A 25,256-nucleotide genomic window follows, 5' to 3' on the forward strand; every position below is an offset into this window, starting at 1 on the left:
TGGACTATGCAATGTCATAGAAGTTATTACTATTGCATTTGCAAATGTACTTTTCTTCATTATCTTCTTTTTAGAAAGTAGCTCTAATGTTATCTCTAGTTTAGGAGTGTTTAGCTTCTGAGTGTAGGAGTCCACATCCCATGCCTTCCTCAGTAAGGATAACATTTGTAGACACACATATACTCAAATGACCACCTTTTCTAAATCCAATTCCTTGGACATGTTTGAGCAGTCCTATCATTTCTTACAAATGCCACAGAAGTACCCATGATGAAGCCTCGGAATGTAGCAATTGAGCTCTTTTGGCATAGAACCCTGTCTTCTACACCTCGATGCTTCGTGTCTGTAAGGAAACAAGCAAGCTCGGAGGGACTTGGGCAAGGAAGCCAAAATCAAAGAAAAAAGAAAGCCAATGACCTCAATACTATCAACTGCGTTGGTGAGAGCTTTCATGCAAATCGGGAATTTGGTGGAGGCTCGAGGTGTGTTTGAGACAATGGTGACGAGGGACTTGGATTCGTGGACAGCAATAGTGTCGGGCTATGCCTTGTAGAAGAGGCCGAGAGGATGTTTTCCCCCAGTAGAATCTCGTGCCTTGGAATGGGCTGATGGAAAACGGCATCCCGGACAGAGCGAAGCTGCTGTTTGATCGAATGCCACAGTTGCCTACATCAATCGCTGCCGCCTATGCCCAGGACGGGCATGTCGATGGCGATCCACCACCAAATGCCCACAAGGGACTTGATATCCGGGAGAATGGAGGACGCCCTCAAGATCCGGCAGCAAATGTCGAGATGGAACGTTTTCACCTGGAACGCGATCCTCTCCGGCTATGCGGGAGATATCCACTCTCGTGGGCATTGCGGCGAGCACAGCTCGAGCCTCGATCACGCGGCCATTGCGAGCGTAATCGTGCATCAAACTCGTCCAGAACTTCTCCTGCGGGATGCTGTCAAACGATCGCATCTTGCGTGATGGAAGCATATGCCCAAACTGAGCAAGACATCCATCTCTTCCACGAGGCCACGCTCGATGGTGGAGTGAGGATCGATCCTGTGTCGTTCATCACCATCCTCTCGGCTTGCAGCCATCTGGGGAAGATCCAAATCGCCCGCGATCAATGGTCGCCTATGATTGCAAGAACCAAAACTTTGGGTTCTTCCCAGAGAGCAATGTCGGGCGATCACAGGGCTAGAGAGCGGCATTTCCCGGTGGATCTCGTGAGGGCTGCTGGGCGGCCAAGGCTATTTTCTTCGATCGAATGTGCCACCGCGACGTGAGGGAGGGATTCCCAATACTTTGGCTTTGGTGTTGGAAACAATATGCCACATTATAAAATAGTTTATGACATTAATATAATATACATATAATCTCACTTCTTATATAGATAAGTTAAATATAATCTCTAAAATTAGCTAATAATATCTTACCTGTTTTACTTTTATTGGATTTTTCATTTTCTTGTAAATTCAATGCCTTTTGTGAAAATATTTTAGATACTAAATTATACTTATACAATACTAATTTGTGATTAAATAGATAGATAGATAGCTGTTTATATTATAAATATCAGGGAATACAAATGAATAAATTCAGTCATGATTACGTGCACAATTCTTATGCAGGGACACCATCAGTTATGAGGTGAGAAATGCAGTAATGGTCTTTTTACCCTATTTCCATAGCACTTCAAATTTTAAAGGTCATAAACGAGTATATACGTATTCTCAATTTGAAGTTATTTATTATAGTCTTTGGTAAGTACTGCATTGGTTTACCTTCTTTCGTTCTTGGGGTCTCTGCTGGGGTGAAGAAGGCAAACCGAGAAACAAAATCCCCTCCATTCGATTGCCTCACACGGTCACTTTCTTTGCCGTGACAGAGTTTATGATCGTTGCAAACTCAGCCCCCTGCAAGAAGTAAAGATAATTGTCACCACTTTCACAGAGCTCATACCTTTAGAGAAGCACCGCCTACAAGGAATCCATCAATGTCCGCCTGCTTTGCCAATTCGCTGGAGTTGGCTCCATTCACGGAGCCTGTCAAGAAATTAAGTAATGGATCAATCAATCGCCCAAAAGTGAAATGGACATCTTTCAATCATGCAAGCTTGGAAAAACTCACATCAATCATGCAACCTTGGAGAAAACAAGATAAGCTTGGGCAAGAGAATTCACGTACCTCCGTAGATAATGCGGGTCTTCGAAGCAACTTCAGTGGATGCGTTGTCCGTGAGCCATTTTCTAATGGCAGCATGAACTTCCTGCGCTTGCTGCGGTGTTGCGACTTTGCCAGTACCGATAGCCCATACAGGCTCGTACGCAATGACCACGTTGTCCCAGCCAGAAATCGCCTCTACAAGAGAGTAACGTTGCAAAACAAAAGCTTCAGCGAAACAAACAAAAGAAACAAGTTTTCATACCAGCGAAAGCTTTGAGCTGCTCAAAGACCACATCAAATGTCTTTCCAGCCTCGCGCTCTTCCAGTTTCTCTCCGACGCATGCGATCACTCCGAGGCCCTTTTCCAGAGCATAAGCGCTCTTCTTGCCAATAAACTACACAGGAAAACACGATGACCAAATCAATCCAAAACAAAAAAACAAGTTAAACAAAGACTTACGTCGTTTGCCTCGCCAAGGATGTGACGCCTTTCAGAGTGACCATGGATGACCCACTTGCAGCCGATGTCACTCAATTGCTCGGCACTACCAGGCAAGAAAAATTAATACAGGAACAACAAGATAAAATCGCTTTTCTGCCTACCTGATCTCTCCGGTGAACGCTCCTCCTTTTCCAATCCACGAGTTCTGGCCAGAGACCTCAATGCCATTGGAAATGGACCCGATAACTTGGTCGAGATAGACAAATGGAGGTGACACAACCACATCTAAAAAATATATCGAGTTACAACCTGTTTTATCGAGATAAACAACAGTACTCACCAACATCGCTTTCAAGCTTTGCACTATTTAGCTCGGACACGAGCTTGGCAATGGACTCCTTGGTACCGTTCTATAAAAGCCAATAAAGAAAACGTTAACACCCACAGTGGATAGACACGAAGCACCAGAAAAAAAAAACGCAAAAAGAAAAAGCTACTTACGCATTTCCAGTTTCCTCCAACGAAGAACTGTCAAGGAAAGAAGAACGCATCGAATCAGAACGAGCAAAATCGAAGAAGAAATCTACTAATGTAAGATCCATGAGCCTAAATTTCATCCAAAAAGCAAAAGAGGGAGACTAAGAAGAATGCATGCTTGCCTTTCCGGATCCGGCCATGGACACAACGCCTCTGGTCGAGGATGTAGAAGCTCCACACGCGATTGATTGCTGGACGAGGCGGAATCCCAAATCGGCGCACTGAGAGGACGCGCTCCGGAATGCAAGGCGCTGGACGCCAAGTCCGCAATGCCGAGGGCACGAGAAGACGCCGCTGGAAACCCTAAGCTTGGCAGCCTGAGATAGAGTGGGAGCTGCCGCCATAGCCTATCTAAGAGCTAAAAAACTTCTCGTCTTAGCTCTCTAAGCTTTTTCCGGGGCGTCAGGTGGACCTTATGTTTGAGAATCGCGACGCATCTCCACCGCAAGACGGGGAGAATGCACGGCCCCGCCTTGGAATCTCCATCGTCCATCCTGTCGCGTTATGGACAGCCACCAGATACATCCATTCCTCTCAACTATCGGTCAAGGAAATTGTTTTAAATTTTCTTACCAGCGCCATGGTTCTTCATTTTCACCTGGGTGATAACAGACTTATCGAAGTAATCCCGGGGGAATGCGACCCATCCTGGCCATTGACAAGCTCGGGGAAGGGCCGATCAACGGTCCAGCCGGTCGCGATGGGAGAGTGTGAGGATCGCTTGGGCACGATGAAGATAGCGAAGGCTCTGGAAGAGGAAATATGTCGCCAATCCAAGACCCTCTCGAGCAGCTGGGGGACGCTAAAATATTTTATCCTCACCTCTATGGGAAGATCGAAAAAATCATTACCGGATTTGAGTCCCGCTCTGCGAGATATATTGTGCCTCTACTAGCAAAGTCGGGATTCCACGCTTAAAATGTTTGCTACTCAATCAACCATAATCTAGCGATCATGAGAAGAGGAGCTTAGTCATTCTCTTGCAAACCCATTCAACGAGACATGGATCGCTAAGATAGCTTTGGCCACTTCCTGCATTTACTATGCATTGTGAAGACGCTGCACACTTTTGGTTGCCATGCAAAAGGCTGATCATTATTAGCTATATGCTAACTTCTTGCTCTTGTGAACTGTTCAACAATTGAGTGCCAGTGTCCATGAGATAAGCAATGTGATCCTTTTGCTTCTTCATCCAGTTTCTCTGCTCTCAACTGCTTGCATAGAGGGTTCCTTGCCTATGAACTCTCAATTTATTAGTTTCTTTTTTATAATATTTTCTTTCATAAATATAAAGCATTTAGCTTTTCTAAAAATTATATTATTCTAAATTTCATGCTCTCAAAAGATGTCCTTTTCTCAATATTGTTGATCTCTTTTTCTATTATTTGAAGTTATATTTCTTTTTTAATATTTTTGGTAAAAACATATGACCAAAATATTTTTCATTATATGACCAAATTTTTTTTCAATATTCTTCCATTATTAGTATATTTAATACAGCCATACATGTGTTATTTGATTTTGATATTGCTCATATCAAAATTGGTCTTAATCATCTTTATAAATGTATGGTTTGTAATCTTCCTTTCATAAAGGGATTTATAAGTAAAGTTTGATAAATAATGCAGATCCTTTTTATTTTCTTGCAGCTCTATGCAAATGAATTAGGGAATACAATTGTCCATTACCTATAATTAGACCATACTTCCACAGATATTTGTGTGGTCGGAATTGAATATTCTAATAACTTTCATCTAAATATGGCAATTATTTTGGTTTAGTATCTAATCAAGTTCAGGCTAAATATAATTTGTCATTTCAAATGTTTAATATGCATTCCCTATAATCAGCTTGAATTTTATAAACATCACCTTTCTACTTGAAGTAATCACCTTAAAAACAGGATTTACTACCACTTACTTTAACAAAAAATCTTTAATCTCTTTTTTCTTATAAGATTAAGCTTTGTTTAGCCCTAAAATCGAAACAATGTCACTTTCACAAGCTTATGAAAGCCCATAAAACAATAGCCACAAAATTTTCCGGTGCTTTCAATTAAACTTGCAAACCTAATTCCTGAATTTCTCTCTTGTGACCAAGAAAAGGTTCCCAGGTTTCTTTAGCACAGCTTGTGATTTTATGTTCCACTATCAAAATTTTACATTTCCTGTAATGGTTTAATGAAAATGATGTTGATAAAAACTATTATTCGAATCTCTATCTTTCTAATTCATGTTGTGAATTGGTCAATGCTGTCAAATGTTTGCTGATTGTACGGCACCTACATGGACGACTTGGCATCCTCGTTTTTAGCAAAGCTCTGCTTTATTGATTTTTCCGCCTGGCCAGAGAAGTCTGCAAAGTACAGACTTCCTTATTTCAGAAGAGTTCTAAAAACTCCTAGCAAGAAAATGAATTTTTCCTCGTTTTTTCTCGTGCTACCAGACGCTTACTGGCGATCCCATCTGCAAGAACTCGGTGGAGCACGAGAGTTGTGGCCTCTGGGGAGATAGCAGCGACGACGACGAGTCTTCCAGCTGATAGATCGAGTCGTCAAGATCGAATATTGAACTCCGCCGCTCTTCCTGTCTTGTTTGAGGAGTTTTTGATGCATCGTCGAGTTGCAAAGCTGACTCGATCGAAGCGTGTCTCCTCTCGGCGTCGTAATCGTCTTCATCCGGACCTCCTGCCTCGGACGCTGGCGCCGACGACTGATTGTCGACGCTCTCGCTTCTAGGAGTTTGCAGTGGTCCAGCCGGAGCTGTCGACTGCTGCTGCGGGATCATGGCTTGAGCCTGAGCGATCACCGAGGGACCATCGTCTTCCGAGTAGAGAACCTTTTGGACAGCCATCACCACCTGCGAAAAAGGAACGTTGATCATAAAATGTCTCTAGAGACGAGGAAACTGAAAACCTTACCGGGCTTTTTGCAAGGCTTGGAGTTTGAGACAGTATCTCAATATCGCGAAGCTTTGAGAAGTAGAAGTCCCTCTCCTTTTCGAGCGTCTCCATTGTAAGCTTGAGCTCCGTTATTTGTTCGTGGAACGCATGGACTTGAGCTGTTAATGGCGGTGGCGTTGGTGCCGGTGTTGTTGCCTGCGCAGATGCTTGCCTGTAAGGCTTCGTTGCTGCACACAAAAGATTCACAAGTTTGTGAAGTCCCATTTTATGGGTTTTGACAAAGAAAAGAATGATGATCAACTTACCGGAGTTTTGGAGACTCTCCAGTTTTCGGATTGCACTAGACGGTGTTCTCGCGAGGTTATTAGATGATTTCGAGGTAGCTAGATTAGATGAACTGGAAGAAAGAGTTTTTCGATTCGCTTCCTTCCCTCCCTTCGCCATCTCTCGTCTCTCCGCGGCGTTATAGCTGAAAATCTTGTTTTTGAGCTGATGAAAAATCTCTAAGCGATTGTACGTACCTTGGTCTTCCATGGACAGAATCGCAGTAACGTTTCAGCCATTGCATAAACTCCAAATTGTCCAGCGGTCGTCCCTTCATCAACTTTGCCACCTCGATATGCTGTAGATAAAAGTTCCAGAGTGAATTCCCGAAATACTCGAGCATGAGAACCAACCTTGCTTATCTTGAGCTTGTTGAAAACCTCTTGGAGAACTTTGTAGTTCTGTATCATCTCATACTCGTTCTTCGCATCAAAATTCACCTAGATCACAAAAAAAAAGATAAATCCAATCCATTCTTCGTAGCTAATAGTAAAACAAACCTTATGCATCGCTACAACTCCAGGGTGCGTGGCATCTATCAGCTGGCAATACACAGCACCTGACGAAGCCTATAACAAAGAGAAATAAAAATAATGAGCTACACTATCTCCATTTCCTTCATCAATCATCAATCAACCAATCGATTCGAGAGAGAGCGGAGCTCTTACCTCTTCCACTTTGCTGAGATTGAGCTGCAGAATCGAATTCACCCATCCCAGGATCTCGTTCCGCCCCACGAAATAGGCGCCATCCATCATGCCAATGCTCGCTGCCGCCATCTCGCCTCCGATCGATCGAGAGAGCAGAGAAAAAATCGCCCCTGGAATGGATCACAGCGCCGCCGCGAGCTAGGATTGGAATCGATTAGGGCTTTGCCTTTCCCTCTCCTCGCCCTCCCTCCCTCCCCTATATCCTGGCGCCCCGCCTTCCCATTAAAAAAATTAAACTCTTTGTTAATTCAAAGGGCGAGCCGTTGGGCAACGGCCAGTACAGGGCATCCTGTCTTCGATTCCTGGCACCGCCTGAAAATATTCCAGTAAAAAGTAGATTCGTTTAGGTTAATCCCGGTTAATAGGGTTAGTAATGTTTAGGGTTTAATGTTAGTTTAAGTAATCTCTTAATCAAATTCCCTGGATTTGGAGATGAAATGATAAGACACCACTACAAGCTAGAGCTCCCTGGAGAATCTCTGGAGGCCAAATTTTTACTCAAATCCATGAAGTCTATGATTTTTGGGAGGGAGTGGAGTTTTCTTCCTTCTCTGTCCTCTCTTCTCTTCTTTCTTCCATGCCTAAAGATCTGATCTTTGGAATCATGGGGAATGAGTGTGGAAGAGTGGTCCTTCCTTTCTTTTCTAGCCTAAAGTTCTTGTAGCTTATGGTGTTGCCACTGCCAACATGACACATAAAAAATTCAGGGCATTGAAAGCTTGCCACCCCAAAATCCATTGAAATTGATATTGATTGATGAGGTTTCCCCTCTTTCCCTCTGGGAATGTATTGTATATGGAGCTTCTTGCAAGACAAAATCATGGTGTAGAGGACTTGTAGACATGACCTGATGAACAGAGAGGTACGCGCAACAAGAATTTTGAGCCGTGGGACCTTGCAAAGTCCAGGAGAGTGATTGATTTTTCCGTAGTTTTTTAGCGTTTTTTATGCTAATTTCTGCTAAGGACTGATGGATCTATCTTGCAAACACCAGGATTGCACCCATTGGAACACCTGAAAGAAATAACTACAAAAGTTGATGGACTAGTAAAAAACTCACAAATAAAAAGAGGGCTTCTTGAGCATGTCACAAGCCAATTGATATCTCCAGCCCTTCTCAATGATGCAAGAACACAGAAGCAGCAGGAAGCAAAATAATGCAAAAAAAAAAAAAAAAAAAGTGAGAGAATTTTGCACAATCTTGTGTGAGCGAGCAAGATACATACATATGACAAGGAATGAACAATTCCTTCAGGGAGTGGCCGACCACCATCTGTCCAAGCTTAAAAAAATCCATGCACAACACTCTACTCAATTCCCACTATCAGATCAAACACAACCCAAGAACAAAAATAATGGCGGATTTTTCTTGGTTCTAAGTATCAAGCATTCAATCCCGGAAGTTAAAATTTTTCCGTGTCGAGGGCCGAGGTTTTTAGCGTCGGTGGAAGCATTTTGTTTGGGTGTCTTGGTTCCAGCCACACAAGAACTAGGTTCTTGCTCCCCAAGTTCTTTGTTTGTTTTGAGTTGCGAGGCTTCTTCTTGTGTTTTTTTTTGGGTTTCTCTCGACAGTTCTAGCTAAGCGTCGTGCGATCGAGAGAAAAGGAAAGAATGGCTGCTCTGACGAGAGGAATTGGATTTTTAGTTCTTCTTAAAAAGATCTCCCGATAGAAAGAGAGAGAGAGAGAGAGAGAGGGAGAGATCGATCAAACGAGGAGGAAATGATAAAAAATCTCCTTTGTGGACCCTTTTGCATGGGTCCGGCGTGCCCGCTTTTGGTGTTAAAGCGTGCATACAGTTGTTTGTATGTTGCGGGGGAGCCGGGGAAAAGCGTTGGAGCTGGGCTGGAACAACGAGAAAGAAGAAAAGAAGTTTTCGCCACTAGACAAGGTACTTACATTCTTTGGAAGAAGATCTATTAAAGCATTTGCCTGGTAGAAGAAGAACTCTCTTATAGTTTCTTAGCTTAACTTCAATGGAGCGTTAGAAACGACCGTCAAAACTCTCTTTTTTCCTGTGTGTGCGCGACAGTGTGTTCTTCGTCTTGGCTACGGACTTGGTCTTCTAAAAGCGTGTGTGTGTGTAGTCTTTGGTGTTCTATAGTTAAGTTTTTCTCTCGCGCACTTGGTGGTGATTGATCGCTGGTTTTTTTTCTCTCCTTTTTTCTCATCTGGCTGGTCTGGAATTCTTTTGTTTATATCGCTCATGACTAAGAATTTCTATGCAGCCTGGCGATCCCAGTGCCGACACAAATGATACGAGCTTAAAAATCGGGGGTCGATGATGCGATGATGCTCGACTACTACACTCCAAGCGCCAAGAAGAACAGAAGCAGCAGTAGCAGCAGCAGCATCCCGGATCACAGCTCTTCTTCCATGGACGAGTTCCTGGAGAACATCATCTCGATCCCATCCTGGCCCGATCAAGACGGTGTTGCTGGAAGGAGCTGGGATCACGACGAGCAGCAGCAGCAACTGAGCAACGAGATGCTCGTTGCTGCTTCGTTCCAAAACCAGGTGGGAGGAGGAGGAGCTGCTAGCACTAGTCAAGCTGGATCAAGAAACCACCAAGGCTTGGCAGCTACATTGGATCACAGCGACAACACCGGTCAAGTTTCTTCGTGGAGTCACCACTTCGTTCCTGGTAATGCTCTGAGCTTTGCGAAACTCGGCGATGGGGGAGCGAGCAGCGATCCAAATTCTGTCAAGAAACGATATAGAGATGAAGAACTCCAACAGGTACACAAGAAAGTTCCTCTTTTCCTCCATCGTTTGGATAAAAAACTAGCTTTTGCTTAAAAACTTCGGAGGAAGCACTGAAAATTCTCGTTTTTCGCAGATGTATGGAGCAGCGGGACAAATGCAAATCGATCAGCAGCAGAAGCACCAGCAAGATCAGCAGCAGGTTCGTGTAATTCAGTCGAGTTTCTACAAATTTTCTTTTGGTTCTCTCTAGTTCATGTCTCGCATTTCTTTTGTCTCTCTCTTGCAATGCTGTTTAGAGGTCTCAGGCTCCACTAGCTTACGATTCGAATGCTCCAGTTGCCCCTGTAAATCCTCCTCCCGCGGGAATCTCTGCGAGACCACGAGTGCGAGCTCGCCGTGGTCAAGCCACCGATCCCCACAGCATCGCCGAGAGAGTAAGAAGCTTCTTCCACTTTAAGTGATCGATTCACCTGTTTTGATCGCAGCTTCGCCGAGAGAAGATTGCCGAGAGAATGAAAGCTCTCCAGGAACTTGTCCCAAACGCGAACAAGGCAAGATCATATCCCATCCATCACCAGTTTTGGTTTTTAGTTCTTAAGTTTTTTGCTTTCTTTATATGATCATTTGGATGATTTCCACTGAGCTCTGATATACTCGCGTGATAAACAGACTGATAAAGCCTCGATGCTCGACGAAATCATCGACTATGTAAAGTTTTTGCAGCTCCAAGTCAAGGTAAGTGATATACTTCCCTTGTTCTTCCAGGAACTAAGACTAAAAAACCACCTTTCTTTGACAGGTATTGAGCATGAGCAGACTTGGCGGCGCTGGAGCAACCATGGCTCCACTCGTCGCAGACTTGCCTCTAGAGGTATCAAAACAGTTTTTATCCATGTTCTCTTCTATAACTTCTTGGTTCTTCAAGGGTGCTGGCCAAGAACTACTATCTTCTTCACAACTTTGTCGACAAATCTCCGTGAATCTTTCTCCGCAAGATGGTATCGCTCTCACAGAGCACCAGGTTGCTAGTCTCATGGAGGACGACATGGGCTCAGCGATGCAATACCTCCAGAGCAAAGGCCTGTGTTTGATGCCGATATCTCTCGCGACTTCGATCTCGTCGTGCTCCACCAAAGTTCCCACAACGATGTCACTTGCAGCAACAGCAGCAGCAGCAGCAGCAGGATCATCTCCCACCACCGCAGCCATCGCCGGAGCTCTCCAGCACGCAACACTGTCCGACTCGGAAGCTAGCGCGATGGAAGGGTGCAATGGACGAGCAGCGACAAAGGATTTCCCGGAGAAAAGCGAAGAACAAAGGCTCAAGTGATGCCAATCCATCTCCGGGTCGGGTATACATAAATAAGTCTGGATTTTGCGAGAGTTTTCGTGTAAAAAAGCTTATAGATCCCAGCAAAGGGATGAAAAGAGAGAAAGCATTGCGAGTACTTGCTTAACTTTTAGAGTTGCTTTACGAGCTCTTTTCTTAGGATTTTTCCAGACGCTGTTTTGGGAATGGCGTTTGTGAATGCTACTCTCCTCACTCGCTTGTAAGGCGCAACCTTTAGAAGATAGAAAAGAAGAGAAAGTGCTACAGTGAAATTATAAGTTTATATAGTCGTGACTTACGTGCTCGGCAACGAAAGCTTTCACTTGGTCCTCTGTCAAGTTGCCATCCAGCGAAGGGACGATAAAAGCCATTGGAATTTCACCAGTTTCCGTGCTCTTGTACCTATAAAGGAAAAGAGGTGATGATAGAACAAAGAAGAACTTAGGAAAGAAATCACATACGGTATCACAGCAGCGTCCAAGATCTGAGGATGTGACAATAGCAGTGCTTCAAGCTCCGCGGGAGCAACCTGTTGTTAAAACAAGAAAAAATAGTTTTTTCTTGAAGGATAGCCAAGAACTTGGAACTTGGACTTGAAACTAGATCTGAGAGATCACACACCTGGAGAGCTTTGTACTTGATGAGTTCCTTGATCCTGTCAACGACAAACAAGTTCCCGAGCTCGTCGAAGAAGACGAGATCTCCTGTACGAAGCCAGCCTTGAGGATTCATGGTAGAGCTCGTTGCTTGAGGATCGTTCATGTAACCTGCGAGAGAGCTTTGTAGATTTGTATTGATCAATTAGTGGTTTTCAGCGAGCTCGTGAAGCAATATTACCGATCATTGTTGTTGGACCTCGAACCAGAAGCTCTCCTTTGTGATTTGGAGGCAAAGGCTGGCTGGTTTCCACGTCCACGACTTTGGCCTCCATGTCCGAGAGCATCGTTCCCACGGAAGCTGCTAGATTCTCATTTTCTCTAGAATCCTTGATCAGCGTGAGAGCTCCAGTGACTTCTGTGAGACCATATATCTGAAATGAGAGATTTCTTTGTGATTTCAAGATTTCTCAAGATCATAGTGTACTTGCGAGAAGGACGTGTTTGGAAAGTATTTGTAGCACGTCTCGATCAATTCCTTGCCTAGTGGAGCAGCTCCACAGAGAATGTTTTGCAAAGAGGAGAGATCATATCTTAAGCTTCCATTGTTCTGCAAGAACACGAACATTTATTCAAGTAGCAACTTGAAAAAAGCTTGCAAACCTTTTGGAGAGTTTTAGCGAGAGCCAAGACCACCGGAGGAACTACATAGATGTGAGAAATATGGTAGCGTTCGATCGCAGCAAGCATCCCTGACAGCTCAAATCCTCGAAGAACTACCGTTTGGTTTCCACGGTAGAGCTGCTGGAGCGTGATCACCACCGAGCCAAATATGTGAGACATTGGCAAAGCGCAGAGATGAACCTCCTGCTCGATGATGTTTCCAAGATCTGGGCCTTGATGATCGCAAGAACTGGCTAGCTGCATGATCTGCGAGCAAATGTTTGCATGAGAGAGCACCACTGCTTTGCTCATGCCAGTGGTTCCAGACGAGTAGAGCACGGCTGCTGGATCATGGAGGCTCCGGTTCTTCTTGCCAGAGTTTAAGGAGGAGACCGACGAAACTTTCTCCAGGATCGTCGAAAGTAGCACAACGCTGGGTTGTTCTTCGCCATGATCAGAGGAAGAAGCATCGTTGTTATAGTCGATGACAATCGCTGGGAGACTCAAGCCTTCGATCTTAAACAGGAGATCCCGCGTGGACATGACCAGCTTCACGCTCGTGAGCATCGCTTGGTGCCGGACATCGTCGGGAGTTCCCAGAGGATTGGGAGTAGCAGCGAGAGCTCCGATGGAAGAAATAGCGAGCAGCGCAACAGGATAGTAGAGCGAGTTTGGAGCCAGGAGCATGACAACGTCGCCGTGCTCCACACCAAGATCAACGAGTCCCTCCGCGAGCTTGAAGACGAGCCTCTCGAGCTCGCCATACGTGAGCTCTCGCCCGGAAACTCCATCGATCAGCGACACTCTGGATGAGAAGCTCTTCTTCTCTGAGAAGACGAAGCTCGCAATGTCAGTGATACCATCATTCCTTGAGAAGTCCAAGCTTGGCCTTTGGCTGTGGAAGATCCTCGACTGCTCGTCATAGCATTTGGAGCTCGATCGTGCTGACAGACCTCGTCGTGTGGACCTGTGATCGTAGTACGAGCCTTTCCATCGCTCTTGACGAGCGAAAAGCTTGGAGAAATTCAAAAGCCCGTGACTGCTCACGATCATAAATGTCGAGCTCGCCATGACCGCCACTCTCTCGCCCTTTCAAAAACTATTATAAGCGTTTAGAGAGCCCGTGAAAGTGGAGTAGATCGATCTGATGCGGCGTCTCAAGTGGTCTGACACACCTAGAAATGACTTTGTTTCACGTGAGGCTTGCGTAACTCTTAGTTTTTTGGGTGTCAAAATGGCAGGATAAAGTTTTCCCAGGCTATTATATCATCTACTTCGAAATACTTCACAATTTTCAAACCTGTCGATACAAGCCATTACCTCAATACTATAGCCTAGCTTGACAGCAATCTTCTTTTTCTAGTGGGTTTCAATCACAGTGAACCTTGTCAAGTCTAAAACAGAGCGTACACTGGAGTAAAATCGGTGTTGTTGTGAAACCACACACGAGTTTCCTGCAGATTGCGATGAGTGTGATGAGTGTGAGATTTGCAACGAAGTCTTTATAGAACAATCGTGCTCATCTGGGACTCTATAACCTTTCCCTCTCTCTCTCTCTCTCTCTCTCACTCACCATAAGAACTGTTCACCGCAGACATTGACTTTCCAAGCGTAGAAAATCATAAAGTAGACGACGACGAGGAATAATCGGCGTGGAAGAATCGATGACAGGGCTCTCTAGAAAACGAGAGAACATAGTTTATAAAGGTATTGTATTAAACTAGGTGATGCTTACCTCCTCGGTCGCGAAAGTGGTAATCAAACTCATCCGGCGAAGGCGTGTCATCTCTCCGGAGAAGTATCGGCGAGTGCGGTTTAATCTAGCTCCACGTAACACGCTCCGCTAAAAATCACAGAAGGACGCTTCTTAGCATTAGAGAACGAGAGAAAATGGCAGCATACCTGCAAGCCGTCGTCGAGAAGCCAATAGTCCTTTCTAGCCGCAACTGAGCCTGCGTTTGGCTGCTTTACTCCGGAAGCACCACACCTCAAACGCTTCGCTTAGATCGGGATAGCTCGCCCTCTCGTTCTTGAGCCACTCGGCCAAGATCACGCCTTGATCGTCCGACGGCAGTGACAAAACGAGGGAGTTTATGGCGGCCTCGATGCTGTTGTAAAGCAGCATCGTCTCTTCCACGCACTCGGCTTCCAGCAGCACCATCTTCATGTCTCTCACGAAAGGAAGCCAAGCTTTCACGAGCCCAGTCCTTTGAGTTGGCGGTATCAAAACGTTGCCATAGCCGACGGCTTCCAAAACCTTTGAGGTGATCTCCATCACCTTGAGTTTGATCCCACTGCTCAAGGCTGGGTCCTGGAAGACGAAGACGATCTCCGGGGAGAAGTCCGACCAGGCCAAAACAAGTTCGTCGAGCGAGCCAAGCCTCGACAGAACACGCGAGGCCCAAGAAACGTCCGCTAGCTTTTCCAGAATAGCGTCTTCGAAGGTTTCAGCACCACCGCCCTCGATCGTGATCACGTCCTTGAAACGATGGAAGAGCTCGCAGAATTTTTCCCGAAACGCAGACTTGATCTGGCTGTCGGAAGTGATGAGCGGAGCGTCGTCGTCTTCCACCAGCATGTACTCGATTTGCTCCTGCGCGGAAACTTTGCGCTTGATCGAGACGCCGGCATCGCTCTCCCGGGTAGCAGCGATGATCGCCGAGAGAAAAACTTCTCGCACCACAGCACTGTCCACTGTCCGCAACCTGGCTAGAACCGGATCATCGCTGGAGCAAATGCCCGCGGACAATGCCTGTAACATCTCCTCCTCCTCACCCTCGTTCCATGAAACTCCCTCTAGAAACGTGAAGCATTTCTCGACGATGGCCTCGCACCCCAGCTCCGTGGCAACTTTCGCCACGCCGATGGTCGTCTTCACGTTGCAGCATTCCTCTGCCACGATCCCGCAGGAACCAGAGGAGAAATCCTCCTGCATTGCATAGAAAATCCGGAAAAGAATCACGTAGTAGTCGAAATCTTCCTCGCAGCACCCCAGCAGGATGGAATCGCTGCCCTTGGCAAGATTTGCCGCCAAGCAGCTGCTGCGAGGCCGGAGCACCGCCGAGTGAGCGTAGAAGCTACAATCCCTGCCGGGAGTCCCGACGCGCACAATCACGTCGCTAGTGCTGCGATCCCCGAGCTTGAGAATCTCCCTCTCCCCGGCGCCTCCTATCCCCATCTCGATCTCCACATATTTCGATCGATTCGACGATCTAGAGGCCCCTGCTGCGCGCGATCGGCCGGGCCAGAGACGCCATACCTTGCTCCCTTCGTTCGCTCGCGCGTAAACCCTAGGTAGTTCGCTACAGGGGATAAAATGTGCTTTAAAATGGTCAAGAGGTCAACGGCCTAAAATTGTCAACGTATATTAGTCAACGAGAGGGATATTCTTGTTCAAAAGCTAGAAAAGTCAATGAGTCAACGCATTTATACTGGCCAGTCAACGAGCGGGATGGTTTTGTTCTTGTGAAATTCAATACAAGACCACTGCCTCGATTCTTCCAACCAGTTTTTAGTCGGCAAGTAGACCACTGGTCTTTAATGCTAGCTTCTCTCTCTCCCTCTCTTTTTTTCTCCTTTCTTTTGTCTTCCTATCGATCTCGTTGTCGTCGAATCTTTGTAGAACGAGCTCAGCTCTCCTCAAACCTTGGAGAAATCAAAGGACTTCTTGACGAACTTCGAGGCCATGGAATGGCAGCGATAGCCCAGCGCGGTGGCGAGCACATTCGTGTTCGTCAAGTGCTGGAGACCCTGCGGCACCGGCGGCGACTTGGACGACTTTGTGAACATCACCCGGAGATTGGCCTCGAAATCCACCACCGCCATAAAGCCTCCACCGCTGCTCGGCGATGACGACGAGTCCCTGCTCTCTTCTTCGTCCGCCTCGATTTGCTCTTGCTTTGCCGGCTTGATGAGCAGTAGCTTGAGGAAATCCAGCACTGGCTCCGCGGTCCTGTCCACGAGATCGTCCTGCAGGCCCTCTCCTCCGGCCTTGAACAGTTCCACCAGGTAGTCAAACTCTTCCTCGTACATCTCCACCTCGGGAGCTTCCACCGCGTGGAGCTTGCTCTGGTGCGAGGCCACCTGGACAAACGCCTCAAACGAGGCCTTCATGATGTGCTTGACTAGCCGGTCCCGGAGCCAGTCGGAGCTCGACTCCGCCACCTTCAAGAGCTGCGTGTTGAGATAGTCGATGGCCGGCTTGATCCTGTAGTGCTTGCTGCTGTACATCACCTCCCAGTGCTTGTCTCGCATGTCGCAAAAGACCATCTGGTACGCGATGAACTCGCAGAGCTTCTGGATGCCGTTTTGACAGTAGTGCCGGGCCCCCGAGAACTTGACGTCTTCGTTTGCTTCTAGTTTGGTGCCGCTTGTCAGCTCCTGCCACCCGTAGCGGATCTTCTTCTCCAGGAACTCCATCTGTGTCTCGATGTAGTAGAGCGTGTTCATGCGCACGCACAGGTGCTCCACATCTGTCGCGGCGACGTCGTCACCCGCATCAGCCTCGTTTAGCTGCGGCCAAACTTTGTTCCTGTACAGTGTCAGTGTCTCCGACCTCTTCTTCCAAACTTCGCCGACTCTGTTGAGTAGCGACGATGACTTGAGGAGCGACGGCGTCAGGATTTTCCGTTCCGAGAATAAATTAACCTCCTTTGGCTCTAGAATGCAACAAGAAGACAAGAGTTAGCTTGACAAATTTGATAGTGCTAGAAAACAAAAGAGCAGTCTTACCGCATCCGGCCACTGTTAAAAATGCGTAGCGCTCCAGAACCGAGCTTACTCCAGAGATAAGATTCCGAAGAAAGTTCGGGTTCTCATATACTGGAAGCGCAAAAAATGCGTCTAGTAAGTCCTCCACCATTCGTAATACTTCCACTCCAGACATCGCATAGTGTTCTCGCAAAGCGTCGGAACTCCAATCCTGTAAAAGCATTATCGTGAGGCCACTGCACAAGACAAAAAAAAGAACTTGCCTCTTGCTGAACATTCCGGTGCACCCATTCCGCTAGCTTTTGTAGATTCTCCTCGAGCCAGTCACTTACCAGCTTGTCAATTGCCGCATCTGCAGCAATTGAGCTACCGTGAGTGAACTCGCCAGAATTCAAGCTGCTTTCCGAGCACATCCGCATTAGTTTCTTCTCCAGCATGGCGGCCGATTCCAGAGCTCGCAGCACATCCTTCGTCGGCTCGGTAGACTTCGACATGAAATACTTTAGCTCTCGGGTATAGCAAGTGTGCAATGTAGACGCGGCCAGCCTTGCTGGACACGGATGCCACTGCTTAAATATAGGCGAGAAGTTCTCCTCTTCATCCGAAGCAAGCTGAGCTACGTTCTTTGCGAGCTCGACTAGCGCAGTAGAGCAAACTTGGCCACATTCGCCCAGCACATTATTGTACACCTGAATCAAAACAGAAAACGATAAGAAACTTTTATGTCGGCCGAAAAGTCAGCATGATTGAGACTTACCTGAGTGAAGCATGCTTGTACAGATCCTTGGATATATTCATCCGATCGAAGTCTTGCTATATGGCTATTGATCTCTCCGGCTTCCTGTAGAACGTGCTCATTAAGCACTTCGTCCACGAGAATAGAGAGTGACGCCAAACCGTCCATCGCCCTCACTTCCTTCTTTGTAAAGTGTACGTGATAGGAAAGTAGCCTCATCTCGGACCACCCCTGTATGCTTGTGAGTACCGACGAAAGAAGATCCGATTGCAAGGACGTCTCTCCGGGATGAGATCTCCTGGCCTCTCTCAACTCCACCTCTGCTGTTCTCAGCAGCTCGGCTTCCACCTGACCCGTTACAATGAACTGCCGGAAGAGAACCCACATGAAGCACACATGGTGCAAAAACTCTGTAATCCCCAGAATTCCCCAAGTCTTCTTTACCAGGTCCATCATCTGGTCGATCTCAAAAATAAAGGAGCCTTCTTCCAAGCTGTCGAACAGAGATCTGAGCAGCATATCGTAGAGGTGAACGTTGAGTGGAAAACCACTCGCCCAGTGGCATTCATCACCCCCTGCCAACCCCGTAGATGCCGCTCGCAAAGCCTGTATACCTTCCTTGAGCTTTGAGCCTCTGGACTGTCTATCTCTAATGTCAGACACCGCCTTTCGGAACTGCGCTGCGAAAGCATCAGAGCTCTCGTGAACTCTAGCCGGATAAACCAAAAGACCAGCCTCAAGCACCGTCAGCTGACGCTTCTGCCACTTTCGGTACTCTTGGGAGTTTGAAAAATCGGAGGAGCTGAGGTTGGCCAGGAGCTCGAGAGGAACCAGCAGAGCTTCAAGACGATTTCCCGACTGATTCAAGAAGAAAAAGCAAACTTTGCATCAGTCAAGCAATATTTGTCAAAGGACCAGGTCTTACATGCTCAGCCGCTCTCGAGAGTGCCTTCCTGATGCGTCCATCCCTGCGCTCGGAGATCTCCATTTGGGACCTTGCGATGTCGAGGTCCCTAGAGTGCGAATCCACCCCGCCTCTTCTTCTCGATTTGATTGTCAGTGCCTTTTTGAGGCGGCGCACTGCGAAGTGAGCGGGCGAGTGTGGCGATCCAGGTGACTTCGAACCAGCAGCAGCACTAATGGCCTCGTTCACCACAGTCGCACATACGAGTACTTCATAGGCAGTCTCTCGAAGATCACTGGCAGACAAATCCACTTCGAGGCCTGGAAATGGGGACTCAACTTCGTCCACGGACATGAGCCCCTCCTCCCTGCTTCTCATACTTGACCATGTTCTTGATCTCATGCTGCCCCCAGGCTCCCCCTCCGACCATCTGTCCGAATCCATAGCCATAGCGAGCTCTTCCCGGTCGAGGACGCCGAATTGCCTAGAGAACCTGAATCATCATCGCCCAAGAACGCTCATCCCGGATCGAGAGAGCCTGGGCTGGACGGGCGGAGACGAATCCGGAGGATCTTTAGCCAGGGAAATAAAAATATTTCTCAGCGGCAGCGCTGCCCGTCGGGGCGATCGATCCTCGTCGCGGCCAAGGGATGACACCTCCAGCCAAGAATGCCCCTAGGCAATGCCGCCGCTGCGTGGAGCCAAAGATCAAAGATCAGCCATGGAACAGTTACCGTTGAAGATCAACACGGCAGTGCCGCATATGCGACCGATTCTTCCACCGCAACAGTGGCAGCACCTTGTTGTCAACCCTGGGATCAATCACAGGACGCAAGCGCGCCGATCCTGCGCCGCTGCCGACGATCCGGAAGGGATATTACCCTCGCTGATGCAAGGATCGACGCCATCGCGATCGATCACGCTCCTCCTCCGCGCCGCTTCATCGCTGCCAAGAGCCCTAGCTTTAGGCCTCGCGAGAGCGTGGACAAAACAACAAAGGATGGTCACACAAAACAGCATAGGAAGAGCGTGTTTGACGGCTGCCCGTCACTTCCCGTCAAAAGACCACGTGGCCACATGGCAACGGTCAGATGTGCCAGATAGGACGCGCGGGCCGGAAAAGTCGGCCGGATATTCTCGAGTAAAAGCCAAACGGGCGGCTGGCGTGTCCGCGTATTAGCCGTCCGATCGCCATGGCATTTGGTACTTTTCCGCGTGTGAAAACGTCAACGCCCGGCACGGCATTTACGTGCCCGTCAAGTTGGCTATGGCGGAGTGGATATACCCTGTGCAAATCACTCAATCCGGGGAATATTTCTCTATATAATAACTACCTGGCATGGCGATGGCCACGCTTTGTATCAGCTGACACATTAGCTAGGCTTTGTCCCCCAGTTCTTACACAATGGGTGATTTTGAAAGGATTTCTAAGGCTTGCTCGATCATAGCGTACTCCACTCTACAATAATAAGCTAGCGTGATGACGTTGACAGGTTTGTTTCTACATTACAATGGTAAAGATAGAGAAAGGTGAAAAGGTTTAGGGTATCTCTTTCGATATGGAGTAGAAGAGCGATGGCGCTCGCTTTGTAAGTGGCAATGCGGAGGATTTTCTCGTAGATTTATCGTTCCAGTGATTGTGTTTCAGGCCGCTGGGATTCGACACGCGTGGCGCATTGAACAAGAGCGGCTATGGCGATTCGGCGATCCGATTTGGAGGTAAGTGTTAGTTTTTCAAGGAAAATCCCCGCCTTGTTCACGATCGAGACGCTCATCCTTCTTTGATTTCTACAGAGAACTTCCGACCAGACAAATGCTCGACGCGTCCGATCTCGTTCGTTTTCCTGTCAATGAAACAGTAAAGTTTGAGACGCTTGCATCTCATGTTCTCACAAGTGGTCTTTGGACCTTCCCAGGTACTTTTAAGTAGCATAACTCCACAGCATTGGTTTCCAAGGTGGAAGAAATTCTTGGGAGTTCCAAAGAAGCCACGCTGAGTTCTACACTAAACCTGAGTGCTGGAAGCTGGGTTTGCGTAGCTGGATGGTTTTTCGTTTAAGCTCGCTAGCAGCAGCGTCGAGAATTTGGAACGAACTCTCACTGGTGATATATGTCGGTATCAGATGTTTGAGGAGGTGCTGCAGTGCATTAAGGTATGCTTTCTTTCACTATGAATACTTCAGTTTACTGACTTTGTGGACTGTCAGGGTGTTTCATTGCAAATCCGAACGATGTTTGCTTATTTGAATAACTCTCAAGTGAAAGCCGTATCGAGCACCGTTGCGGCACTTGAGGAGAACGGAGAGCCTTACGAGGGCTAATACAAGGACCACCAGGTACGGGTGTTGTTAGCTGTTTTACTCTCAGTGTTTTAAAATTCGGGAAGGCAAGTACTAATTTGGCGCTCCCACCAATATGGCTATGCTGGAAGTTAGTTCACACTTGGTGAAGGTGAACGGCAGCTCCTGCACTACTGTTTGACAGGCATGGTAGATTCTCGCGACGTTTTCTAGACTTCGTGCGGAGGAGTTTGATAACCTCGGACACGAACTACTTGGGACTATTGAGCTTTTTATACAATAATCTGCCGAGAATCGAAAACGCTATTACGAAGCTTACAGGACTTATCAGCACCAATGCCGGGTCGTTTTTGGTCCCGCAAAAGTAATGAAATGGCCAGCCTTGAGCATCCAGTCAACAGCGTTAAAATTTGATATCACCAACTGTTACCTCCTCCTGTAATCAGCAAGGTATGCTTCGTGCATTGATATCGTGTTATAAAAGCTTGTGTCTCCGCAGAGTCACAGAATGCTGGATGTATGGGCGAGACTCCACGGCCATCTACAGGTTCTCGAACTATAGTTTTACCTGCGGAAAGTTCAAGATTGCCCGAATGTCATCTTGAGTTCTGCCATACAAGTTCACAGCGATAGGCAAACGAGGGAACTCTTTAAAGCCTGCCGAAGTCTTTCCAAAGTGACAAGAGGTACGAATCTTCTTGTCAGCTGGTTGACGTTCTAATGCGAGCTTTTACAGAATCTACTGCAATCTTGAGGTTGGAATAATCTCACATATAAAAGTCAAGTACATGCATAAATGCTCGACTAGATTTCCTTTTCGGAGGCTGAAACTGTGGACGAAATGGATATAGTGATTTATCCACTGTGCTTTTTGGAAGATTATCGACGTCTGAAAGTCGCGATAACTCGAGCAAAAGGTACTACATTCCGGTTTACGTATACTGGTCTTAAACTGTTCCTAAGCAGGCGGACGTCGGCCCTGCGGTGCTCCAGAGCTTACGTCTTTTGCTTCGTCCCGGATCCTCCATTTTGGACTTACTTCCACGGGTGTTTGAAAGCGTTGATGGCTTGCTCTCAAGGAAGACTTGCCACGGGTCATGACTTTAACAGAAGATCCTTTCGTGACAAGCAGTGCTACTGCTGAACGACGACGGCAGCGAGCAGACAAAGAGCTCGGGTTTCCTGTTTCAGCAGAAAACGATGGAAAACCTGGCAAGAACATCTGTATTATATCAAAGACAAGATGCTCGAACAAGTAGGATTTGATCGAGAGCGTTGCATGGTAAGAAACTAGTTTTATTTCGACGATTTAGCATTTCTACACTCGAACATGTTTGTGTTTGAAGAAAAGAAATAGTGCCTGCGTAGAGTAGAGCTCTTGGGGGATTGTTCTTTCATCAGAACAGAAACGAAAAAAAAATAGACCTTCTCTACGCTACGTACGTGAGAATCGCTGGTAGAACGAGTGCTACTGCCAGATGATAAAGCTTTGGGATCGTCATGGAGGTGGAGGATGGTGTAGGCGCTGGGGGAGCGTCTGCAAAGCAAAAGCCTTGAGGAAGAAAAGAAGGAAAACTAGAGGGACTTTACCTCCTCCTGGAATCATCGGTGGCATTCCTGGCATCCATGGCATCGGCGGCATCTCACCTCCCGGTCCCATTCCTGGCATTGGTGCCATTCCAGTCCCTGGAAATCCTGGAAAGCCTGCGAGAAGAGAAAGCAAAAAAAAACTTTGTCAAAGAGCTTACTTGTGCTTCCACACTTACCATCACACTTGTGGACGTCCGCCTTGAGATTACAGAGCGCTGGGAGCTGCAAAGCAACAGTAGCGTTGATGTTTGGATCGTTTCTCTGCGCAGCGTCCGCGGCAACATAGCACAGGCAGATGGGATCGTCCTTCAAAAGCTCCGCAATCGCACTGCAGCACTGAGGACTGGGAGGACTCCCGCTTCCCTTCACCGCTGGCATGCATGGAAGCAACGCGATTATGTCCGGAGCGCATTGCTTCGCATAGTCTGGAGCTTGAGCCACCTCCTCGGCCGCGCTCACTGCAGAAAGAAACGTTACGATCGCTGTGACAATCACCAGACCTGTGACTTCCATCTCTGGGAAATGAAATGAAGATGGTCGGTCTCAAAGCTTCGGATCTTATTGCCGCGGTAAAGGACAGCGTCGTCACCTTGGACGTTCCGTCACAATGCCGGTTTTCTCTATGCTGAGAACATATAGGATGAAAATTATAATACGCGTGAAGGAACCAGCTCGCTCCTACTGGCAAGAAGGAAAAAGACAGTGAATTAATTTGTAAGATCTGCAAAGATGGCTACGACTACTACCTTTTACATCAAGGCCCGGCCCTGGCAACTTTCACCTTGGACGAACTCCAGCACGGTTTGTTTCAGTTCCGAGAGATGAGAACTATAACCGTGATCAGCTCCCTCCACGATTCTGAGAGTGTGATTTGGTACGTGCTTGTCAAACTCGTATGCATCTTCCACGGTCACGACCTCGTCCTCCGATCCATGTATCGTTAGCACTCTGTGAATCGGTGGAAGCAAAAGTTTAAAACCAAAGAGAGGAAGAACGAAGGCAAACTTTTGAGTACCTGCAGTTGCTTGGGATTTTTCCCACCTCGCCAAACATATCGATGGAGAGTCTTTGCATAAGGTTCTCCTTTGTGACATTGAAGTCGCCTGAAAAAAGCAATACATAGATGAAACCATGCATTTTGATAGTTCGAGGAGATCTTACCTTGTTTATCTCTAACGGTGACGAAACCTTCACGATCCAGGCGCTCCATAAAGTCACTTCCAAGCCGTGACTTGAGGCCTCTCTTGAGCAAACCACGTCCACTGCAATTCACGACGAGAGGAACATCGCCATACTTGGAAGAATATAGCAACACCGCATTGCCACCTACACGGCCAAGATCATCAAAACTCGAGAGCCAAAAGAGAGAGAAACATACACACCTTTGCTGTGACCGATTATACAATTCACGAGCCGGGTTTGAGCCCTCCAGTGAAGAACCACAGCACGAAGATCTTCTACTTCTTGCCAGTATCCTCCATAAGAAAACTCACCCTCGCTTTCCCTGTGACGAAGAACGAACAATCTCGTGAAAAGTCTCATTGCAATCGGCTCACCCATTGCCAGAGAAATCGAATCGGTACGTGCTTAAGCCGGCTTCCGCTAGAGCATTGGCTAGAACAACCAAACCAGTAGACTCCTGAGATAAAAAGAGGACAAAAGAGGCCAATCTCTCGCTCTTGTGAAGAAGCAATCGAATCGAAAGCATACCTTGCTCGATCGCAGTCCATGGCAGAGAATGCAGAGGTCTGGAGATCCAGTATCATCCAAAATACCTACGAGCTTCTTGCCCTGGAAGTTGGGAACCACCACTCGCGATTTGCGAGAAGAGGGCCCCGATTCGACTGCTGGAGCTGCCATTGCGACGGTGGCGCCAAGGATCCGGCGATCGGCTGCGCGGTGGAGTGGAAAAGCTCCCGGTGCGCTAGCAAAAGATCCCTTGTTAAGGAGGCTAGCATTCATCGTGTTTAGGGTTCTTAGTCTCATTCTTGAGAAGGCGGCGATTCGCGAAGCCGCGCGCCATGGTAAGATTTCCTCTCGAAATCTCGCTCCCTTGCGATCGGATTTCTTTGCTTCTTCCAGTCGATGTTCATCCGAGTGAAGCGCAAGAAGACGACTTACTTCCTGCATTGCGATCCTTCCGAGACCGTGCTGGAGATCAAGCAGAAGCTACAGGCACTGAGCGAGAACCATGTCGATGACCAGCGCCTCATCTTGATCGCCAACAAGCTCGTGCTGGAGGATCACAAAACTCTCGCTGATCAGAAGGTTCGCTTGCAAATATTTCCCTTCCCTTGTAGAATTTCGATCCAAATTTCTCCGTGATTTCTCTTAACCAGGTGGAGAACGATGCGATCGTTGCGATGACTCTCAAGATTCGTGGTAAAAAACTTTTCTAGTTTTTTTTCTCGTTTCTTCTTTTTTTTTCTCACTAGAATCGCTGCTGTGTTTAGAAACTGGTGATTGGGAGGAAGTCGTGATTGACAAGCCCGGCGAGCATCCAAAGCCAGACACCGATGCGAGCTGAAACGAGCAAAGCAACTGTATAGTTCTTCCTCACTCATCAGGTCACCACTCGAGGTTTTGTAAATCTCTTTCAATTGGAAGCTTTGAGGTTCTTGGTATATACGCTGGCTTTCGTCTCCTCT

The 25,256-nt window shown here is 47.2% G+C and overlaps 8 protein-coding genes, 1 long non-coding RNA gene and 1 pseudogene across 16 annotated transcripts; 3 read left to right on the plus strand and 7 right to left on the minus strand.

The window, feature by feature from the left end:
* Positions 1-1,718: 1,718 nt before the first annotated feature.
* LOC9638899 (triosephosphate isomerase, chloroplastic) lies at positions 1,719-3,540 on the minus strand. The gene is made up of 9 exons (XM_024662522.1): positions 3,262-3,540; positions 3,104-3,130; positions 2,943-3,012; positions 2,764-2,887; positions 2,621-2,705; positions 2,423-2,555; positions 2,182-2,355; positions 1,957-2,039; positions 1,719-1,910 (listed from the first exon to the last, which is right to left on the minus strand). Exons 1-9 carry the CDS (start codon positions 3,481-3,483, stop codon positions 1,854-1,856), a joined length of 975 nt encoding a protein of 324 aa, XP_024518290.1. The 5' UTR covers positions 3,484-3,540; the 3' UTR covers positions 1,719-1,853.
* A 1,905-nt stretch (positions 3,541-5,445) lies between these two features.
* On the minus strand, positions 5,446-7,241 carry LOC9639296 (microtubule-associated protein RP/EB family member 1A). Its single transcript, XM_002988679.2, has 7 exons — positions 7,033-7,241; positions 6,865-6,933; positions 6,718-6,804; positions 6,562-6,662; positions 6,346-6,509; positions 6,059-6,267; positions 5,446-5,997 (listed from the first exon to the last, which is right to left on the minus strand). Exons 1-7 carry the CDS (start codon positions 7,141-7,143, stop codon positions 5,578-5,580), a joined length of 1,161 nt encoding a protein of 386 aa, XP_002988725.2. The 5' UTR covers positions 7,144-7,241; the 3' UTR covers positions 5,446-5,577.
* A 1,609-nt stretch (positions 7,242-8,850) lies between these two features.
* LOC9639297 (transcription factor bHLH66) lies at positions 8,851-11,227 on the plus strand. Of its 4 annotated transcripts, none has more exons than XM_024662566.1 (8): positions 8,851-8,964; positions 9,302-9,812; positions 9,913-9,978; positions 10,076-10,213; positions 10,265-10,330; positions 10,449-10,514; positions 10,579-10,650; positions 10,705-11,227. In XM_024662566.1, exons 2-8 carry the CDS (start codon positions 9,363-9,365, stop codon positions 11,107-11,109), a joined length of 1,263 nt encoding a protein of 420 aa, XP_024518334.1. In that variant the 5' UTR covers positions 8,851-8,964; positions 9,302-9,362; the 3' UTR covers positions 11,110-11,227. The 4 variants fall into 4 exon arrangements, with proteins under 4 accessions (XP_024518334.1, XP_024518333.1, XP_002988652.2 ...); XM_024662567.1 differs by lacking the exon at positions 8,851-8,964 and adding an exon at positions 9,232-9,251; XM_024662565.1 differs by lacking the exon at positions 8,851-8,964 and having other exon boundaries at positions 9,168-9,812.
* Positions 11,143-13,423, minus strand: LOC9638900 (4-coumarate--CoA ligase-like 7). The gene is made up of 7 exons (XM_002988680.2): positions 12,369-13,423; positions 12,193-12,315; positions 11,947-12,139; positions 11,731-11,876; positions 11,571-11,638; positions 11,409-11,511; positions 11,143-11,341 (listed from the first exon to the last, which is right to left on the minus strand). The coding sequence occupies exons 1-7, from the start codon at positions 13,419-13,421 to the stop codon at positions 11,240-11,242; spliced, it is 1,788 nt and encodes a 595-aa protein (XP_002988726.1). The 5' UTR covers positions 13,422-13,423; the 3' UTR covers positions 11,143-11,239.
* A 209-nt stretch (positions 13,424-13,632) lies between these two features.
* LOC9639298 (BTB/POZ domain-containing protein At3g05675) lies at positions 13,633-15,645 on the minus strand. Of its 2 annotated transcripts, XM_024662580.1 has the most exons (4): positions 14,271-15,645; positions 14,104-14,211; positions 13,942-14,045; positions 13,633-13,822 (listed from the first exon to the last, which is right to left on the minus strand). In XM_024662580.1, exon 1 carries the CDS (start codon positions 15,544-15,546, stop codon positions 14,305-14,307), a length of 1,242 nt encoding a protein of 413 aa, XP_024518348.1. In that variant the 5' UTR covers positions 15,547-15,645; the 3' UTR covers positions 13,633-13,822; positions 13,942-14,045; positions 14,104-14,211; positions 14,271-14,304. The 2 variants fall into 2 exon arrangements, with proteins under 2 accessions (XP_024518348.1, XP_024518347.1); XM_024662579.1 differs by having other exon boundaries at positions 13,633-14,045.
* Positions 15,646-15,793: 148 nt separating this feature from the next.
* LOC9639299 lies at positions 15,794-19,697 on the minus strand. The gene is made up of 6 exons (XM_024662543.1): positions 19,518-19,697; positions 18,740-19,409; positions 17,836-18,672; positions 17,342-17,767; positions 17,100-17,289; positions 15,794-17,026 (listed from the first exon to the last, which is right to left on the minus strand). The coding sequence occupies exons 2-6, from the start codon at positions 19,166-19,168 to the stop codon at positions 16,008-16,010; spliced, it is 2,901 nt and encodes a 966-aa protein (XP_024518311.1). The 5' UTR covers positions 19,169-19,409; positions 19,518-19,697; the 3' UTR covers positions 15,794-16,007.
* Positions 19,698-20,261: 564 nt separating this feature from the next.
* On the plus strand, positions 20,262-22,451 carry LOC9639300. 4 transcript variants are annotated; one of them, XR_002990681.1, is made up of 9 exons: positions 20,262-20,307; positions 20,367-20,437; positions 20,513-20,576; positions 20,635-20,871; positions 20,926-21,054; positions 21,150-21,468; positions 21,518-21,704; positions 21,755-21,935; positions 21,985-22,451. It is a non-coding gene; the product is annotated as an uncharacterized LOC9639300 (long non-coding RNA). The 4 variants fall into 4 exon arrangements; XR_002990680.1 differs by having other exon boundaries at positions 21,154-21,468; XR_002990678.1 differs by having other exon boundaries at positions 20,926-21,468.
* LOC112341783 (protein YLS3-like) lies at positions 22,299-23,140 on the minus strand. Its single transcript, XM_024662495.1, has 3 exons — positions 22,785-23,140; positions 22,609-22,722; positions 22,299-22,555 (listed from the first exon to the last, which is right to left on the minus strand). Exons 1-3 carry the CDS (start codon positions 23,119-23,121, stop codon positions 22,449-22,451), a joined length of 558 nt encoding a protein of 185 aa, XP_024518263.1. The 5' UTR covers positions 23,122-23,140; the 3' UTR covers positions 22,299-22,448.
* Positions 23,141-23,148: 8 nt separating this feature from the next.
* LOC9638901 lies at positions 23,149-24,552 on the minus strand (annotated as a pseudogene).
* LOC9639301 (ubiquitin) lies at positions 24,512-25,234 on the plus strand. The gene is made up of 4 exons (XM_002988608.2): positions 24,512-24,632; positions 24,691-24,876; positions 24,948-24,990; positions 25,062-25,234. Exons 1-4 carry the CDS (start codon positions 24,630-24,632, stop codon positions 25,133-25,135), a joined length of 306 nt encoding a protein of 101 aa, XP_002988654.2. The 5' UTR covers positions 24,512-24,629; the 3' UTR covers positions 25,136-25,234.
* The last annotated feature ends 22 nt before the right edge of the window (positions 25,235-25,256 follow it).

This window comes from Selaginella moellendorffii, unplaced genomic scaffold (genome assembly GCF_000143415.4).
Source record: "Selaginella moellendorffii unplaced genomic scaffold, v1.0 SELMOscaffold_90, whole genome shotgun sequence".
Taxonomy (NCBI): domain Eukaryota; kingdom Viridiplantae; phylum Streptophyta; class Lycopodiopsida; order Selaginellales; family Selaginellaceae; genus Selaginella; species Selaginella moellendorffii.

Excerpts from the sequence above, each read along its gene's own strand:
- LOC9639296 (XM_002988679.2), bottom strand. The coding sequence starts at position 7,143 with ATGGCGGCAGCGAGCATTGGCATGATGGATGGCGCCTATTTCGTGGGG. Across the intron at positions 6,805-6,864 it reads GAGTTGTAGCGATGCATAAG|GTGAATTTTGATGCGAAGAA; the intron begins GTTTGTTTTACT and ends TTTGTGATCTAG. Across the intron at positions 5,998-6,058 it reads CAAGCCTTGCAAAAAGCCCG|GTGGTGATGGCTGTCCAAAA; the intron begins GTAAGGTTTTCA and ends CCTTTTTCGCAG.
- LOC9638900 (XM_002988680.2), bottom strand. The coding sequence starts at position 13,421 with ATGATCGTGAGCAGTCACGGGCTTTTGAATTTCTCCAAGCTTTTCGCT. Across the intron at positions 11,877-11,946 it reads AGGTCCAACAACAATGATCG|GTTACATGAACGATCCTCAA; the intron begins GTAATATTGCTT and ends GCTCTCTCGCAG. Across the intron at positions 11,639-11,730 it reads TCAAGTACAAAGCTCTCCAG|GTTGCTCCCGCGGAGCTTGA; the intron begins GTGTGTGATCTC and ends TTTTAACAACAG.
- LOC9639297 (XM_024662566.1), top strand. The coding sequence starts at position 9,363 with ATGATGCTCGACTACTACACTCCAAGCGCCAAGAAGAACAGAAGCAGC. Across the intron at positions 9,813-9,912 it reads GAGATGAAGAACTCCAACAG|ATGTATGGAGCAGCGGGACA; the intron begins GTACACAAGAAA and ends CGTTTTTCGCAG. Across the intron at positions 10,331-10,448 it reads TTGTCCCAAACGCGAACAAG|ACTGATAAAGCCTCGATGCT; the intron begins GCAAGATCATAT and ends CGTGATAAACAG.
- LOC9639299 (XM_024662543.1), bottom strand. The coding sequence starts at position 19,168 with ATGGCTATGGATTCGGACAGATGGTCGGAGGGGGAGCCTGGGGGCAGC. Across the intron at positions 17,290-17,341 it reads ACCGGAATGTTCAGCAAGAG|GATTGGAGTTCCGACGCTTT; the intron begins GCAAGTTCTTTT and ends ATGCTTTTACAG. Across the intron at positions 17,027-17,099 it reads TTTAACAGTGGCCGGATGCG|AGCCAAAGGAGGTTAATTTA; the intron begins GTAAGACTGCTC and ends GTTGCATTCTAG.
- LOC9639301 (XM_002988608.2), top strand. Across the intron at positions 24,877-24,947 it reads AAACTCTCGCTGATCAGAAG|GTGGAGAACGATGCGATCGT; the intron begins GTTCGCTTGCAA and ends TCTCTTAACCAG. Across the intron at positions 24,991-25,061 it reads GATGACTCTCAAGATTCGTG|AAACTGGTGATTGGGAGGAA; the intron begins GTAAAAAACTTT and ends TGCTGTGTTTAG.
- LOC9638899 (XM_024662522.1), bottom strand. The coding sequence starts at position 3,483 with ATGGCGGCAGCTCCCACTCTATCTCAGGCTGCCAAGCTTAGGGTTTCC. Across the intron at positions 3,131-3,261 it reads CCATGGCCGGATCCGGAAAG|TTCTTCGTTGGAGGAAACTG; the intron begins GCAAGCATGCAT and ends TTTCCTTGACAG. Across the intron at positions 2,040-2,181 it reads GACCCGCATTATCTACGGAG|GCTCCGTGAATGGAGCCAAC; the intron begins GTACGTGAATTC and ends ATTTCTTGACAG.
- LOC112341783 (XM_024662495.1), bottom strand. The coding sequence starts at position 23,121 with ATGGAAGTCACAGGTCTGGTGATTGTCACAGCGATCGTAACGTTTCTT. Across the intron at positions 22,723-22,784 it reads GGACGTCCACAAGTGTGATG|GCTTTCCAGGATTTCCAGGG; the intron begins GTAAGTGTGGAA and ends CTCTTCTCGCAG. Across the intron at positions 22,556-22,608 it reads ACCGATGATTCCAGGAGGAG|ACGCTCCCCCAGCGCCTACA; the intron begins GTAAAGTCCCTC and ends TTTGCTTTGCAG.
- LOC9639298 (XM_024662580.1), bottom strand. The coding sequence starts at position 15,546 with ATGGGGATAGGAGGCGCCGGGGAGAGGGAGATTCTCAAGCTCGGGGAT.